This window comes from Misgurnus anguillicaudatus, chromosome 11, assembly GCF_027580225.2.
Source record: "Misgurnus anguillicaudatus chromosome 11, ASM2758022v2, whole genome shotgun sequence".
In the NCBI taxonomy this organism is placed as follows: Eukaryota; Metazoa; Chordata; class Actinopteri; order Cypriniformes; family Cobitidae; genus Misgurnus; species Misgurnus anguillicaudatus.
Window position 1 is genome coordinate 30,358,323 of NC_073347.2, and position 17,170 is coordinate 30,375,492.

Here is a 17,170-nt window from a genome sequence, read left to right on the forward strand (position 1 = left end):
TGTTTTTATTGATATCCTAACACATTTAGGGGGTAAAAGTTGAACATTTAAAAAATAAAAATTGACCCATTATAAGGACCACTTAAGTCCACTATATGGAGAAAAATCCTGGAATGTTTTCCTAAAAAAAAAACATAATTTCTTTTCGACTGAACAAAGAAAAACATTAACATCTTGAATTATATGGGGTGAGTAAATTATCAGGATTTCTTTTTTATGAAAGCGGAATAATCCTTAACAAACTTGTAGCATTGAGCTGTAGGATTACTAGTTTAAAATGATTTACATTTGTCTGCATTTACATTGTCTGGTAGAACTGGCAGCAATCCCAAGATCAGGAGAAATAAAATCTGGGGTGGACAGAACGGAGGCATTCTTGTTTACAATTCAGGTGAGAGATCCTCTTTGTCTGCTGTGATGTTTGTTTTTGCTTTCTGGAGCTTCGTCTATATATCCGATCAAAAGCCACGCGACTTAATCTGTCTATAATCTGTCTGTTCTGTACATCTTCACAGGCTTGGGCTTTATAGAAGACAACGAGATCTTTGACAACGCCATGGCTGGAGTTTGGATTAAGACCGACAGCAACCCCACGCTCCGCAGAAACAAGATCCACGATGGGCGAGATGGAGGAATCTGTATTTTCAACGGAGGACGAGGTGACGGTCAATTTCTGAACTCTATATATTTTCATGTCTTCGGCTGGATAACTTTGTGCAGTTTGTGATCAAGAGGTTTCTGTTAACGTTTTAGGTTTGTTGGAAGAGAACGATATCTTCAGGAACGCTCAAGCGGGAGTTCTCATTAGTACAAACAGCCATCCTGTGCTTCGAAAGAACAGGATATTCGACGGTTTTGCTGCTGGTACGTACGCTTTTCCACTTTTTCAATCAAATGTAGTACAGATCATTTTCACAGCTTTTCTTGATTGTGATTGGTTAACGGTGGCATCAAATGTTTTTTTTATATATATTTATATAAAATATGCATGTACACTTTTATTGTTGGACAGGTATTGAGATTACAAATCATGCTACAGCAACGTTAGAAGGCAATCAGATTTTCAACAATCGATTTGGTGGATTGTTTCTTGCATCCGGTGTCAACGTCACAATGAAAGGTAAAGTGGGATAAAAATAGTGTTTTATTTTTTCAGGTATTAAAGTCCCTGTGAACATAAAGTTGCATGAAAACAGCAGGCGTGGCTTGAGTTTTTCACTGTGATTTGATTGGATATAGAAAAGTAGACATTTCATTCAGAAATACGTTCATTCAGCATACTGACACTTGGAGTGGGTGGGGTTAAGTGATGCCCCGTCCAAGCTGTCTAGCTGATGTCATTAAAGAAGGATCGCCACAAGAGGGCGAGAGTACATTTTTAGATTTTTATTAAAGGAACACTCCACTTTTTTAAAAATATATAAATTTTTCAGCTCCCCTAGAGTTAAACATTTGATTTTTAACGATCTTTAAGTCGATCTCCAGCTCTGGCAGTACCACTTTTAGCATAATCTATTGAATAGGAACTATACTCTCATTCTGGCGTAATAATCAAGGACTTTGCTGCCGTAACATGGCTGCAGGAGGTGCAATGATATTACGCAGCAGCCAAAAATAGTGCCCTTAGTATCTTTCAATAGCAGGGTCTTATTTTCGTGCAGTACGTATGTTACGGCAGCAAAGTCCTTGATTATTACGCCAGAATGAGAGTATAGTTACAAACGCGTTACTGTAATTCCACTACTTTTATCAGTAACGAGTATGTAACTAAGTATTTTTTAAAATCAAGTAACGCAATTACAATTACTGAAATTTAAATGAGTTCGTTACTCAAGTTACTCTATTTTGTAAAAAAAATAACACTTACAGACAAGACATTTCTGATTTAACGTCGCATGACCGTGGTGGTGCGGCGCAATGAATTAAACTTCATCATGGCTGACAGTGCATATAGAATGAACGTGAAAAATCTAAACGGGACAACATACCTTTGTTTAAAAATTGTGCGCAAGTCATAATCCATCCGGTCTCATGTTTGCAAATTATCTTTGCCAAGCAATCCCAGTATGACATTAACTTGCATGTGTAGTCCACAAAAGCAATAAATCGGAGAAATGTTAATATATATCTTAGATGTTTACATCGGCCTTCATGGAAGAGAACGATCCGCGATTGTTGTTTCCAGAAAAATATGCGCTGTACAACTGTTAAAACGTGTTAAAACTCCATATGTGTGAGTGCGCATTTTCAGTTTCACTCGCTCCGTATCCGACAAAACAATCAACTCGCTCTGTGTCTGTCGGACAAAACAATTCACGTACTCCGTTTCCTGATTAAATATCTTCCTTTAATCCTGTGTATCATTTAAATCCAACCGAAAACATATACTAACAATATATGACCAAAGAGCGCACTACCACCGCAAGGTTCACAAGCTGTGTTCCAATTCCATGGCCGCGCCCTGCTAAGCATGCGACCTAAAAAATTGAGCACTCGGTCTTTCAAGGTGGAAGCCTCAGAAGTTCGTGAAGAGAACTGAAATGAGACGGTCTAACCTTCGGAGGACCCTTAATTTGCGTCAGCTGCTGCACGCGCACACCGCGCCTGTCAGCAGGACACATCAGAGACGTTTCTGGCTTATTAAAATAAATATGGAATCAGAAAAATTATAATTTTAGAAAATATGACATGTTGACACAATTGTCTCCAAATTCTTAAAGAGACAATACACAATTTTAACACACTATATATTTTCAATGTAAACATACAGAATATTTGTCTAAATGATATACATAAATAAACTAAGCTTACATATTAAAATAATTTCTAACAAAAATATTCAACGGCTGAATCAAAGCAAAATAGACGCCTACAGTATGTGATATATTAGAGTCTTACGTGTAAAATAACCCATCCATAGCATTTTATTGTTTGACTGTTTAGTACTGTTCATATTTACATTTAAAAAGCAGACATAAAAGTAACTTATAAGTTACTTTCCCAAGTAACTAATTACTTTTGATATACAGTAACTGGTAAAGTAACTCAATTACTTTTAAAAGAAGTAACTAGTAACTTTAACTAATTACTAATTTTCAGTAACTTGCCCAACACTGCTTAGTACACGATGTAACTACAGAAGAGTCAAGTTTTAAATAGGAAAAATATCGAAACTCAGATTTTTTTTTTAGGCGTGATGCTAATGGTCTAATCAGATTCAATGGATTGTGCTAAGCTATGCTAAAAGTGCTAGCGCCAGACCCAGAGATCAGCTGAATGGATTCCTAAACGGTAAAAATCAAATATTTAACTCTAGGAGAGCTGGAAAATGAGCATATTTTCAAAAAAAGTCCCTTTTAAGATTATGAGGGTACATGAATAAAAAAAATAAAGTAATGGCCCACATGGATAAATTGTTCCATTTAAAATAAGAGTTGTCATTTTTCATTTCATCGGGACTTTAAGTTAACTGAGTGATTGACATTGTACTTGTTAATGGTTTTTGCAGATAATAAAATAATGAACAATCAAGATGCCATTGAAAAAGCTGTAAGCAGAGGTCAGTGCCTGTACAAGATTTCCAGTTACACCAGCTATCCAATGCACGATTTTTACAGGTAACGCTCCTCATGAACGTCTTTGAATATCTGCAGAGGTTTTGGCTGTGATCTCACAGCACTTCTGTTTCCATACAGATGTCACACCTGCAACACGACAGACCGCAATGCCATCTGTGTGAACTGCATCAAGAAATGCCATCAAGGGCACGACGTAGAATTTATTAGACATGATAGGTGAGTCCCGAAAACACCCAGGTCACCTCTAAAACTAAAAACTGTATCTTGTTCTGAAGACAACAAATGTTACTGTATTACAGTTATGATATTTATTGGCAGTAAAGTTACTTTTACATTTATTCAAATTTACCTACAGTGCATTGCATGTTTTACTAACACAATGTGCTTGAATCATAATGGATTTAAAGGATTAGTCAATTTTCTTTAAAAAATCCAGATAATTTACTCACCACCATGTCATTCAAAATGTTGATGTCTGTCTTTGTTCGGTCGAGAGGAAATTATGTTTTTTGGGGAGGACATTCCAGGATTTTTCTCATTTTGATGGACCCCAACACTTAACGGTTTTGATGCGGTTGAAAATTGCAGTTTCAAAGGACTCTAAACAATCCCAAACGTGGCATAAGGGTCTTATCTAGCGAAACGATTGTCATTTTTGGAAGAAAAATTAAAAACATGCACTTTTAAACCACAACTTCTCGTCTTTCTCCGGTCCTGTGACGCACCAGCGCGACCTCACGCAATACGTCATCACGTCAAGAGGTCACGGATGATGTATGCGAAACTACACCCCAGTGTTTACAAGTGTGGAGAAAGAGGACCGTTCCGACGTTGTTGTATGTCGAATGATACTAATCAATGTCTTTGTGTCAGTTTATTGTTTAAAATGGTCCGCAAATGTGCATTTCATATATGTAACACGTGACCTTTCAACGGCATTACGTGAGGTCGCCCTGGGTTGTCACACAGCCGGAGGAAGACGGGGAGTTGTGGTTTAAAAGTGCATATTTTTTATTTTTCTTGCCAAAAATGACACGTTTAGAGTCCTTTGAAACTGCAATTTTAAACTGCATTAAAACTGTTACGTGTTGGGGTCCATTAAAATTAGAAAAATCCTGGAATGTTTTCCTCAAAAAACATAATTTCTTCTCGACTGAACAAGGAAAGACATAAACATTTTGGATGACATGGTGGTGAGTAAATTATCTGGATTTTTTAAGAAAATTGACTAATCCTTTAATTTTCTTTATTTCTTCCATTTTATATCATTGTGAAATATGACCCAGCCAGACTTCTGTTTTATTTAACTCATTTAGTGTATACTTGTGTTTGTAATCGTCGTATCCAATTCACTAATAGAGTTTTTTGTGCTACACAGGTTTTTCTGCGATTGTGGCGCTGGGACTTTGTCTAACCCGTGCACGCTAGCCGGAGAGCCGACTCACGATACAGACACGCTGTACGATTCGGCCCCTCCTATAGAGTCGAACACACTGCAGCACAACTGAAGCGGAGCCCTTCTGAACTAACAGACTATAATGTGCTCGGTCTAGTTCGGACGAGCGTACAAACTAGAAATAATTCAATTTTATAAAAAAAAGAACTCTTTGGAAAAAAGAAAACATTGTGTATACTTGGACGATGCAAGCTGAGAGGAAACATTTTTATTTAAAGAAATGAAAAACATTCTGCTGTGGACTTGTTAATCCCGTTTCCCCCGTCAGTCTTTACAAAAAAATGGACCCTGAGGATTTATGGGTGACCGACCTCAAGTGGACCCTGAGCGTAAAGACTCGAAATGCTTCCCGTGCACCTGTTCTCCAAAAAACGTCACCATGCTATTGTACATGTACGGATAAAAAAGACCCAGCACTTCAGTTATTTCAGTTTTTTATGGTTTGATTTTAATGCTTTCTCATGTAGTTTTGTATTTCAAGCAAAAATCTTAAATGTACTTGAATGTCTTTTTATTTTATTAAGTATATTAATTTCGGGGTTGTTTATACCTTAGACTTGCTGTATTTGTTCTCATGTCGCAGGATGTATGTTCTTTCTGTGAAAGAGATTCGAGGAAAAAAGGATGAGAAACACTAATGTATTCTCCAGCAATGTACCGAACGCAAGGAAAGTGTTTTCATGAGCCTGGTAACGTCGTTGACCACACGCATTCATTCTGAAGTGATTTCCCGCCTCTTTATCTCGACCGGAGACGCTAGACGCTTGTGAAAGCACGCAGAGACCGAAGTGACGTGCGACCAGGAATAACATTGCTGGAGATGTTAAAGATGCTTCTCGCTCATATGAAGCTCTGTGGAGTATATGTACAGTTTTATTTGCGCTTTTCCCCTCCATCCAACTGTATTTGGTGACTGTGGGTTCTCTTACAGCCTGAATTGTATGCATGTTCCATGACATCTAGACTTAATATATTGTGAAGTACTCAATAACCATTATGTAGCTGTTAGTAATTAATCAAAAGTTTAATTTCCTAGTCAAAGAGGAACGTGTTACATTTTTAAAAATAAACTTTATTAGATCGTTTCAGTAGTGAGGATTGTTTTCTACATGGGGGAAATGAAACAAAAAACTCATGGAATTGTGAACGGGTAAATACGAACACAAATCAAAACATTTAATTAAACTACAGACTGCAGATCAGTTGAACTAATGTGTTGAACTCGTCACGACTGGCTGTGGCATCTTCAGCGTATGAACACAATTTCCTGTTGAGACATAAAATATTGGTTAAAAAAAAATTTCTCCAATGTACTCAATATGATGAAAACAGAAACTGTTAAATGTTTTTTAAGGTCACATTTCATAACAAAACCTACAAGACCTATTTTTTTGTTGTTGCATTTATTCAATAATGGAAAAAAGTGAAACTTTTTATGGTAATGAGATTGTGGGGTTTGGAATAAATTTCCATAATATAACATCAGGAAAAAAACTCAAAACAGGTTTTTTTTTTGGTGTGAAATATCAGGACATGAGATCAATTGCCAATCTTTAATAAAACGGTTACTTACTTGAATAACCTGAGAGACACCGTGCTCCTCTCGAACTCCCGGGCCTTTTTATGTCCGGACTGGATGACCTCCTCCGGAATATTAGCCAAGCGAGCTGCGTTGAACCCGTAACTTTTGGGACAAGCACCACCGATGAACTTGTACAGGAAGGTGATGGTCTCCTGACTGGGGTCCTCGCATTCATTCTCCACCATGCAGGCCTGAATAAGGCAATAAAGATTAATATTTCATGCAGTAAAAACTGGTGCACATGCCTGTCTTAATGTACTTTACTTTTTCATAAGTGGATGGCTTAGAGGACTTTCACATTAAAGTATTTTCCTTAAAAACATGCATGGGGATTAAATAATACATGTTTATATCAGAGGTCTGGAATAAGCTGTTTTAAAATGATTAGTTTAGGTATTGTGCTCTTAATGTAGCTGTCATTATTTGAATCTAAAACCAGCGGCATTATAATAGTTGTTGAGGAATAAGAACAAGTGCCATTGCATATAAACAATATTTCTTTGTGCACGTTGATCATGATTGAAACAATTCAATAGCTTAAAGGAATATTACATTTTCTTAAAAGAGAAATCCAGATAATTTACTCACCATGTCATCCAAAATGTTGATGTCTTTCTTTGTTCAGTCCAGAAGAAATTATGTTTTTTGAAGAAAACATTGCAGGATTTTTCTAATTTTAATGGACTTTAATAGAATCCAACATTTAATACTTAACTCAACACTTAACAGTTTTTTCAACGGAGTTTCAAATGATAAACGCTCCCAAACGAGGCATAAGGGTCTTATTTAGCGAAACGATTGTCATTTTTGACAAGAAAAATAAAAAATATGCTCTTTTAAACCACAACTTTTGTGTCCGGTCCAGCGCGACCTAACGTAAATGCGTAGTGACGTAGGGAGGTCACGTGTTAGATATATAAAACGCACATTTGCGGACCATTGTAAACAATATCTTGACACAAAGATATTAATTAGTATCAGTTGACATACAACAACGTAGGAACGGTCCTCTTTCGCTTGTAAACACTGGGGCGGAGTTTCGCGTTCGTCCTCTGTGACCTCTTGACGTCATGACGTATTGCGGTGAAGTAGTGGGGTCACGACCGGATCTACACGACGAGAAGTTGTGCTTTAAAAACGTGTACATTTGTTTTTTTATTGTCAAAAATGACAATCGTTTTGCTAGATAAGACCCTTATGCCTCGTTTGGGATTGTTTATAGTCATTTGAAACTCCGTTGAAAAAAACTGTTAAGTGTTAAGTTTTAAATGTTGGGTTCTATTAAAGTCCATTAAATTAGAAAAATTCTGCAATGTTTTCTTCAAAAAACATAATTTCTTCTCGACTGAAGAAAGAAAGACATCAACATTTTGGATGACATGGTGGTGAGTAAATTATCTGGATTTTTCTTTTAAGAAAATGGACTTATCCTTTAAACTCAGGAATCTATGATATGCTGTCATTTAGAACAGAAACTAATTGTATATCTCAATGTGTAAAAAAACTGCAATGCATTACGAAAAAATACTATGGGGCAAGGGAAAGCTTTAAAGGGGACGCTTCACAAGACTTTTTAAGATGTAAAATAAATCTTTGGTGTCTCCAGAGTACGTATTTGAAGTTTTAGCTCAAAATATTATGTAGATAATTTATTATAGCATGTTAAAATTGCTATTTTGTAGGTGTGAGCAAAAATGTGCCGTTTTTGGGTGTTCTTTAAAATAAAAATGAGCTGATCTCTGCACTAAATGGCAGTGCTGTGGTTGGATAGTGCATATTAAGGGGATCGGAATTATCCCCTTCTGACATCACAGGGGGAGACAAATTTCAATGATTTTTTTTTACATGCTTGCAGAGAATGGTTTACCAAAACTAAGTTACTGGTTTGATCTTTTTCACATTTTCTAGATTGATAGAAGCACTGGGGACCCAAATATAGCACTTAAACATGAAAAAGTCAACTTTTGATGTGTGACATGATATGTCCCCCTTAAAGCAGAAATGTATCTTGTTTTTAAAGGGATAGTTTGCAAAAAACGAAAATTACCCCATGATTTACTCAACATTCTCTTGTGAATATGCATCGGTCGTTACCGGAAGCTAGTTATTTTAGTTTTTAAGTTTTAAATATGGATTTTATTTTTAAAACAATTCACATCGATTGCCCTCAGAAGGCCTTTATTAACCCCCTGAAGCTGAATGGATTACTTCTGTGAAGGATGAATGGATTTTTATGGGCTTTAAATCAGAAGCACCATTTACTACGATTATAAAGCTTGGAACAGCCAGAACATTTTCTAATAGAACTCTGATTGTGTTTGTCTGAAAAAAAGATAATTATATACATCGAGGATGGCTTGAGAGTGAGTAAATCAGTGTTATTTTCAATTTTAGGTAAACTATCCCTTTAAAGCGCTTATGTTACCTGTTACCGTATTTTCAAGCCTATAAGTAGTTCCGGAGTAAAAGCCGCATCAGTCAAAAAATGCGTCATGAAGAGGAAAAAACATATATACGTCGCACTTGACTATAAGTCGCATTTATTTAGAAAAATATTATTCTTTTTGGGGGCATTTTGTTTCTAAAGTCTTTCTCCGTTGTCTTTAAGTTACTGTTTCAGTTAACATTTTTTCAAGGGTAGGCTACAGGAGCAACTTATGGTGCCCTCTCGTGGCTGTAGACGGTTATGTTTTCCTTTGGTTCATGTTAGTCAGTATGAATTAATTTTGACATATAAGTTGCAGAGCCAGCCAAACTATGAAAAAAGTGCAACTTATAGTCCGGAAAATACGGTACAAAAAATGTTAGCTATTGCTGCTGTAAAATGGCCTTATCATTCAACTACTAACTTCCATTGTACTCACGATAATTGTTTGCTTTAAATCAAATATCTAAGTGACAATTATTTTTCATTTTTGTAAAAAAGTTTTGTAAAAAAGTGTAAAATAAGTGTTTGGAAGCTCAACTGACCATGTGTCCAAGCCTGACGGCAGGATCCCGAGCGTGATCCTCCACCAGTGAGTGATAATGTGTGGAGAACAGAGTACGGCAACAGATCTTCTCCGACAGCTCCTTCACCACTGCGCTGGCGATAGCTGTACCGTCATATGTGGCCGTACCTCTGCCTGCAGAAAAGGTTAGCATCATAATTCAGAATAAAATATATTCCTTCAAAACTACTCCTTACAAGCAATTCAATAAGAATTTACCCAGTTCATCGAGGAGGACAAGAGAGTGGTTGGTTGCGTGCAGCAAAATGCTGGCCGTCTCACTGAGCTCCACAAAGAAAGTACTCTCACCTGGTAAGCAAAGTGCAAAAATCTTTAATAATAAAACATGCTAAATAGTAGGGATGCACCGATAGGATTTTTTTGGGCCGATACCGATTTAAACAGACAACTTCTGGCCGATACCGATATTAAACATTTTATTTCTGCATCAAATTATTTTTACTGAACATGGATTGGATCTAATTAACATTCAACTGACCAACATAATAAGAGAGGCACAAATTAAGCTAAAACAAATATAAGACGGCATGACAACCTGCCGATGGTTTCAAATTCATCAAAAATCGGCCGATAAATATCGGCGGCTGATACATCGGTGCATCACTACTAAATAGATTCAATTCAAAAGTGTTAGCTTGATTTTAATTTTTAGGTGTGAATTTAAATTGAATTTGCCAAAAGGAAGATGAATCAAAATGACATAAACCAGAATTTTTGACATTGCTATACAACATGTACAGGTGGCATTCTGGGAAGTGAAGTTTTCATTTACCATGGCTTATGATACAGGTACAGGTGGCATATCAAGCAGTGACATCTGACAGAAGATAAGAAAAAAGCCTACGCATAAACTTACCCGACATGATGCGATCAGAGGCACCAAGCCGAGTGAAAACTCGGTCCACTGGAGTGAGACGCAAACTGTCAGCAGGCACATAACAGCCCAACTGTGCCAAAATCACCACCAGACCGCACTGTTAGAGACAGAGTCAATAAAGAAAATATTAACCTAACCGAACCAAAAAATTAACCTAAACCCTGTTCAGGAAACATATCTAGAGGTATCTGCAATTTTGGATCGATCCTGAAGCAGACATCACTTCTAAATCCCGAAGAGATTTATATTCTCAAAAAAATTTGATTAACTTTTTGCAGGTGAGAATGTGTCTTTTATTAACTTAAAGGCGGGGTGCACGATCTCTGAAAGCCAATGTTGACATTTGAAATCACCTAAACAAACACGACGCCCCTTACCCAATAGAATCTGGACCTTTTTTTGATAGACCCGCCCCACACATACGCAACAATGTCGATTAGTAGACACGCCCCTTACTGCTAATTGGCTACAAGTGTGTTTTGGTACTCAGCCTGACTCCCTTTTCCAAAGCATTCTCAAAAATCGTGCACCCACCTTTAATATTACAGATTTTAAAATACACTAACTTTTTAACCTTGTATTGGGTAGCGTTTAAAGTTTAAAAGTGCTTTAAAATGATTCTTTTTCATAAAACTATTTATTTCATTATTTTATTCACCTGTCTCATTAGTGTGGATTTGCCGCCCATGTTTGGCCCAGTGACTAGAACACAAGGGGCAAGTGCTTTCATGTCATCTTGACCCTCTTCTTCATTATCACCAGGGCAACCGATGAAGATGTCATTGGGAATGAAGTCGTCGCCAAAGAAGGTCTTGGTGACACACGGATGACGAGAACCTCTCAGATCCAAAAAGGGTGAAGCCTGACACCTGTCCCCTGGAAGAACCATCTCGGGTCTCACCATTGGCCCATCACCGCTCTGACTGTACCGGGATAAGCTCAACAACACATCTGCAAAGACATGAAGTACAGGACTAATCGCATTATTTCAAAAAAGCAAGACCGCAGTCTCTAGCTGAAGTCACTAGGAAGGTATTGTTTGAAGGATCATAACTGAGCAGTTGATATTTTTAAAAATAACACAATTGGGTAAAAAATTCTCGTACCAAGAACAGCCATGCACTCCACAGCGGTTTGCCAGTCTTTGTAATTCTTGTCAAAATTGTAGAAGAGTCTTCTCATGCAGTCCTTCAGCGCAGCATCCCTTTTGTCTTCCCAGCTCTGCAGCTCTGAAAACAGACGCTCGATCTCTTTGGTCGAGTATCGCTTCCAACCCTTCTTAGTGGATCTCACCTCGTACTCCTCCGGCAAGCTTCTTTCGGAAACACTATCAGGAACTTCTAACTGGTAACGGTTCCTTCCTGTTCCCCAATAAGACAAGTTTTTGCAACCCAATCTTTTCTTCTGTCTGTCCAGGTATTCTTGCAGGTCTTTCTCACAGTCTTTTATTCCACTAAGAGCCTGGTCAAACTCTGGGTCGAAGCCGGCCTTTGGGGTTATCACACCGGTGGTACGAGCTTTCTGATGGTCGAAAGCCGTGTCCCAACGTTTGAGCTCTGGTGAAAGGTCGGGGAAAAGCCCCTCTTTGTTTTCTGCTTTTAAAAGCAACACCTGCCGCAACAGCTTAGACCGGAAGTCTTCAGCAACAGGGTCCATGACTGACACAATTTCTTTCATGACTTTGAAGCCCTCGAGCGCTGCGAGAAAGTCAGCTATCTTTCGTTTGCTGTAGATGAGCTCTTCGTACAAAACGGCTCGGGAGTCTGGATGGTCCTGTCCTTTCAAAGGAGTTCCCATGCTGTGGATTTTACTCAGTAGTCTCTCAAGATCTGGAAGCTTTTTTAGTAGGTCTGTGACTTCAGTAGCTTGGGATGGAGCACCCATCAGGTCCTCCAGAGCATCTAAGCGATCAGCAATTGAGGATGGATTACAAAGAGGGGCGCAGAGCCATTGCTTTAGGAGTCTTTTGCCAAAAGGGGTGCAACAGGTATCCAATCGTTCAAGCAGGGATCCCTCCGGACCCCCGGTCGAGCTATTTTGAAGGATCTCAAGATTGGCAAGGGTCACTCCATCCAGGACCATCCTTTGGCGAGTCTTTGCAAAAAAACATGATGCTCCACCTGCTTGCTCCATCTCAACATCCACAGGAATATACTCCTCAAAGTTGCCCATTGAAAGAAGCTCTTGGTCTACAAGACATTTCTTAAGGTAAAACATGCAGCCACCAAGTGCAGAAAGAGCTAGTTCGTACCCCTTCTTTGGAGTGAGACTCAGAGAGTCACTTTCGGACGTCATTGCTTTAAGAGTCGAAGGGAGAATTGATCCCCCTTCGTTGTCAACTGTGCTTTCTTTGAAGTAGTCTTCCTCTGCAAGAACCTTGAGAGTCTTCTGGGCATCCCAAAACTGTGAGCCAGCATTTAGTCCTTCCTGTAGGGCGGATGACAAGATGGCCTTGAACATTTTAAGCGTTTCAGCTGATGGGTTGCCCTTCTCAAACAGAACCTGGGCGGGAGAGTAGTGCGCCACCATGGTACGCAGACGGGAACAGTGTCGGTCATCTTGAAACTGTCCGACGTGGAAGTGTCCTACAGAAGTGTCGACGAAGCAGACCCCGTAGATGTGGCCATGACCCGCGCTGTCTTCTTCACTCTTCTCTTTAACGCTAAGCAGATACTTGCTTTGAGTTTCAGAAGGGGCACCATCAAGCACGCTGTAGGTTTGGGTGCCTCGCGTGATGATTCGACAAACCTCTCGCTTTACAACACGGTCAAACTTGGTGGGACGTGCCATGGCCTTACATCTCGCTTCCATCATCTCAGGTGTCTCAGTCTGTTCCACGCGAGCCACTTTGTAGCCCTTCTGTACGAGTACGTCAGAGAAACGTCCAAAGCCAATCTCAGGGAAGCCAGAATGGGCCCAACTGCCCTTCATGAAGGTAAGAGCCAATTCATTTACGCCAATCACGGCATCCATGTGGTAGAGCTCGTAGAACTTGCCAACTTTATAAAACAGAACCGTATCAAACATTTCACTCTTCAGCTGCCACCAGCGGCGCATTCCAGGTGTTGTCCTGTTCAAAAAATCCTCGGGTACGTATAGAGTCGTGGGGTCGTAGTTTTCGTCAGACTGACGTTTTCGCTGGCCATCTTTTCTCTTGCCATCCTGAAGCCAGTCGAGTTTCTCATGGTCCCACACGGTGGACCCTCCATCCAGTCCGCCTGTACCGCTGTTCTGACTCTCAAAGTTGTCTGGGGCAGAGAAAGCAGATAGGCGTGACTTGGTGTTAGATCCCAAAGACGGAGTAACAGATGTTGCTGGTGCCCGTTTAGGGGTGTTTGAGGCGGCAGATTTGTTCTTTGCTTTAGCAGGCTTTTCAGAGCGTTTGCGTTTCAATGGTTTCACAGGGCTGTCTGGTTCTGCCTCGGGTTCACTCTCTTCCTCTTCCTCAACCCCACTGCTCACCGTCTCCTCCTCTTCCTCCTCCTCACTGCTACCTGCTGCGTGCTGATCAGGTTTAAACTCTTCACCGGAGTCCTCGCTGTCAGACGCCACCACAATGCGTCGACGCTTGGACTTCTGACCTTTTTCGGCTGCAGCGCGAGATGAACGGCGACCGGGCTTTACCTTTTCCTCAACCTCTTCTTCAGACATTTCCTCATCTGATAAGGTTGATTTCTCAACCTAGAATAAAATACAACATTTCATGCTGAAATGAAGCAAAAGCATTTTAACAAGAGATCACAGTGATATTTTGTCTGTATTATTTATTTTGGTCTAACACTGCTCACCTCCATATCCTCTTCATCTCCCTCTTCTTCATCCGAGGGATCCGCGCACATTGGCATCTTCAGTCTCTGCTCTGCACTCTCTTTCATCGCAAGGTCCGCCAGCTCCATCGCTTTACGAATCACAGGCTTACCACTGAAGAACACGCCGCCTGATTTGGCATCTGGGCTATCAGAACCTTGAGCGGACAACAGAAATGCATTTAATGTCGAAATAAAAACATTTTGCATATTTTAAAAATCACTATACAAAATAACATTCTTCAAACAAAGAGAAAACCTTATTTACCTTGATAGTCCCTTATGTACTTTGTGTTAACCCAACCACGTGTCGGAGGTTCGTCAAAGAAGTGCACGTGAAGTCTTTGGTCTCGGCCACGACCTCTCATCTGCTGTCCGGTCAGAGGCTGAGGCACAACCATACAGGGCCACCAGGGATGACCCTCCATCTTAGCCCATACAAGAGCACCAGCACTAAACATAGATGAGGAACTAGGGGAAAAATATCTCATGTTAATTGTGAGATGTTCATTAACCCGAAGAAACCAATATTTAGCACATAGGATTATAATGCTGCGTTCAGACCAGCCGCGGTAGAGGCGTCAAGCGTGAGTGATTTCAATGTTAAGTCAATGTGAAGACGCGTTGACGCGCATCTGAAGGTCTCGTGGCACGAATGAGGCGTTTAGTGCGGCGCGGTAGATGCGATTCCATCTCATTGGCGCGAATTGAGCGTTTCCGCGGCAAACGCGCAAGTTGAAAAATTTTACTTTGGCGGAAAAATGCGCAGCGTTAACCAATCAGGAGCTTGCAATTTAGTAGTGACATGATTACAGGAAGCGAGCGGAGTCGCAGAAGCCCCTCCCACAATGCGAATTTCCTCGTGAATGTCTCGATGACTCGAATTTCACGCATGAATGAAGCAAGTAAACTCAAAATGTTCAAGCGGCACACTAGACGCGGTAGACGTGAATTTGACGCCTCAAACGCGACTGGTGTGAACCCATGATAAATTAAGCACTTTGGAAAACAGAATCTTATATTCCCTAAATAAGCCTGGCAGGTTTAGGACTACTGCAAATCTTAAGTTTAAATACATGTATAAAATTAATACATTGCTGCATTTGATAACAAAACATTGAACATAAATAAAAATGCACAGAAATATTTGTAAAAATCAGCAAATAATTGCTTGCTAAAGCTTTTCTCTGAATTTTTTAACCATTTTATGCAATGAATAAAACAATGAACCTCTAGAAGTCAATCAATACTTTTGGACTACACTGTAAGTATTTAGCATAGCTTAATAGTTTAGTACAGTGAAGGTGTACATAATATACAAAACAAATTTGCATGAAAATACATTAAATGCATACAAAAACATAATTTTGCTATATACATTACAGTGAAAAAAAAACCCAAATTGAAAGTATTATCCAATATGATCAATGTTTTACAGAATACCAAAATCCATAAACAATACCACAAGCCATATAAGCATAAAAAAGCAACTAACGTCATTACTTTCGTTTTTTCCCAACTAAAATATCAATTTAATGATAAAGGCTGTGGTACAATTATGGTAACCACAAAAATAATGAATTACAACGAAGATATAACTGTAGCAAAAAGGATTTTGCCGTAAAGTGCGGTTGCCATAGTGATGTTTGTAACAAGTGCTCCTATTGGTCAAGACCGATGAGAGAAAAATCCTATGAAGCACAGAGAAAAATGATCCACGAGGCTCACGAACTCCCGCCAAACTCAGGAAATAGTAAGGCACACAGTTAAATATTAAACACAAAACTCTTACAAGTGTTCATTTTAAAGAAACACTCAATGTTACTACACTGTACGTTCACTTTAATCTGCATAATCTTTACAAAAGGCAAGTAACGGTACGACACTCGGTGTTGAAATTGTAAAATACACGGTGTCGAAATTGTACACACACTCACTGTGTGTGTGAAAACATGGTAATATCATAGTTCTCTTTATTAGTGCTATTAAATGATACTGTCACAAGCATAATAAATAACACATCACGAACAGCTGTTTCGTTATTTACCATAAATAATGCTGCAAAGTAACGTAATGCAAAAATACTACAGTGATACGTTAGTCATCATCATGACAGTGTCCAGACTCCAAACATAGTATCACACTGGTGACAAGTGCAAAAATGTGGTGATACTTTAAAACTTTTGCATTAGGGACACATATGAAGGTGTGCAGAGACTGTAACGTTAACTTACCTCTGCTTTGCAGAAACCGCTTTATCTCCGAAGAGTTTCGCATGGCCGGTCTTCTGGTGGTCTTTGACTGGTTTTGATGTGGTTTTCTTGATAATTTTCGCCTCTTCTTTAGGAGATGTGTTGGATTTATTTGAGGGAACGTCCGCCTCCACTGGAGACGGGCTGGATTTGGCCTTTGTCACGAGCGGCGGTGACTTTGTGAAGAAATTAAAAAGGGAACTTTGCTTCGCCATGTCCGAAAGCTTGTTGTTGTGCAGAAGATGGTTTTAATTGATGAAAAATGACGAATAGTTCATGTGTTCATTCCAGCAGCCCCAGTCCTGCCCCGAGTGCAGCGGATTCGCGGGAAAACGCTGCCACGGTACGGAACGGGAAGAGGCGGGTCATATGACGTCAAGTGAGTATAAACCAATGGGAATTTCTGTGTATCATTTTACCCTACCCACGTGGCCGAAATGAATGTCGATGTTTTGTTTTAAGATGTTCTTTTATTTGGTTTCTGTTTAAATATTGGAAATTATTTAGAATTTAGTGTGGGACATACGTTTATTAAAAGAAGCCAAAATGAATAAAACAAACGACATAAAAGTGCATAATGCAAATAAAGATAGAAATTAATTAAAATT

At 39.3% G+C, this 17,170-nt stretch overlaps 2 protein-coding genes across 3 annotated transcripts in view; one reads left to right on the forward strand and one right to left on the reverse strand.

Moving 5' to 3' along the window:
* The window catches only part of fbxo11a (F-box protein 11a), a 32,904-nt gene extending 26,785 nt beyond the window's left edge, over window positions 1-6,119 (forward strand). The window contains exons 16-22 of the mRNA XM_073873519.1: window positions 315-391; window positions 516-659; window positions 754-864; window positions 1,013-1,120; window positions 3,509-3,617; window positions 3,696-3,794; window positions 4,957-6,119. Of these exons, the coding sequence (XP_073729620.1) occupies window positions 315-391; window positions 516-659; window positions 754-864; window positions 1,013-1,120; window positions 3,509-3,617; window positions 3,696-3,794; window positions 4,957-5,086 (778 nt within the window). The 3' untranslated portion in view covers window positions 5,087-6,119. The remainder of the gene's footprint in view (window positions 1-314; window positions 392-515; window positions 660-753; window positions 865-1,012; window positions 1,121-3,508; window positions 3,618-3,695; window positions 3,795-4,956) is intronic.
* On the reverse strand, window positions 6,086-16,922 carry msh6 (mutS homolog 6 (E. coli)). Of its 2 annotated transcripts, none has more exons than XM_073873518.1 (10): window positions 16,545-16,922; window positions 14,579-14,763; window positions 14,293-14,468; window positions 11,611-14,185; window positions 11,163-11,455; window positions 10,484-10,601; window positions 9,826-9,915; window positions 9,587-9,741; window positions 6,608-6,807; window positions 6,086-6,301 (listed from the first exon to the last, which is right to left on the reverse strand). In XM_073873518.1, the coding sequence occupies exons 1-10, from the start codon at window positions 16,775-16,777 to the stop codon at window positions 6,220-6,222; spliced, it is 4,107 nt and encodes a 1,368-aa protein (XP_073729619.1). In that variant the 5' UTR covers window positions 16,778-16,922; the 3' UTR covers window positions 6,086-6,219. The 2 variants fall into 2 exon arrangements, with proteins under 2 accessions (XP_073729619.1, XP_055025838.2); XM_055169863.2 differs by having other exon boundaries at window positions 14,579-14,781.
* Between the last annotated feature and the right edge of the window lie 248 nt (window positions 16,923-17,170).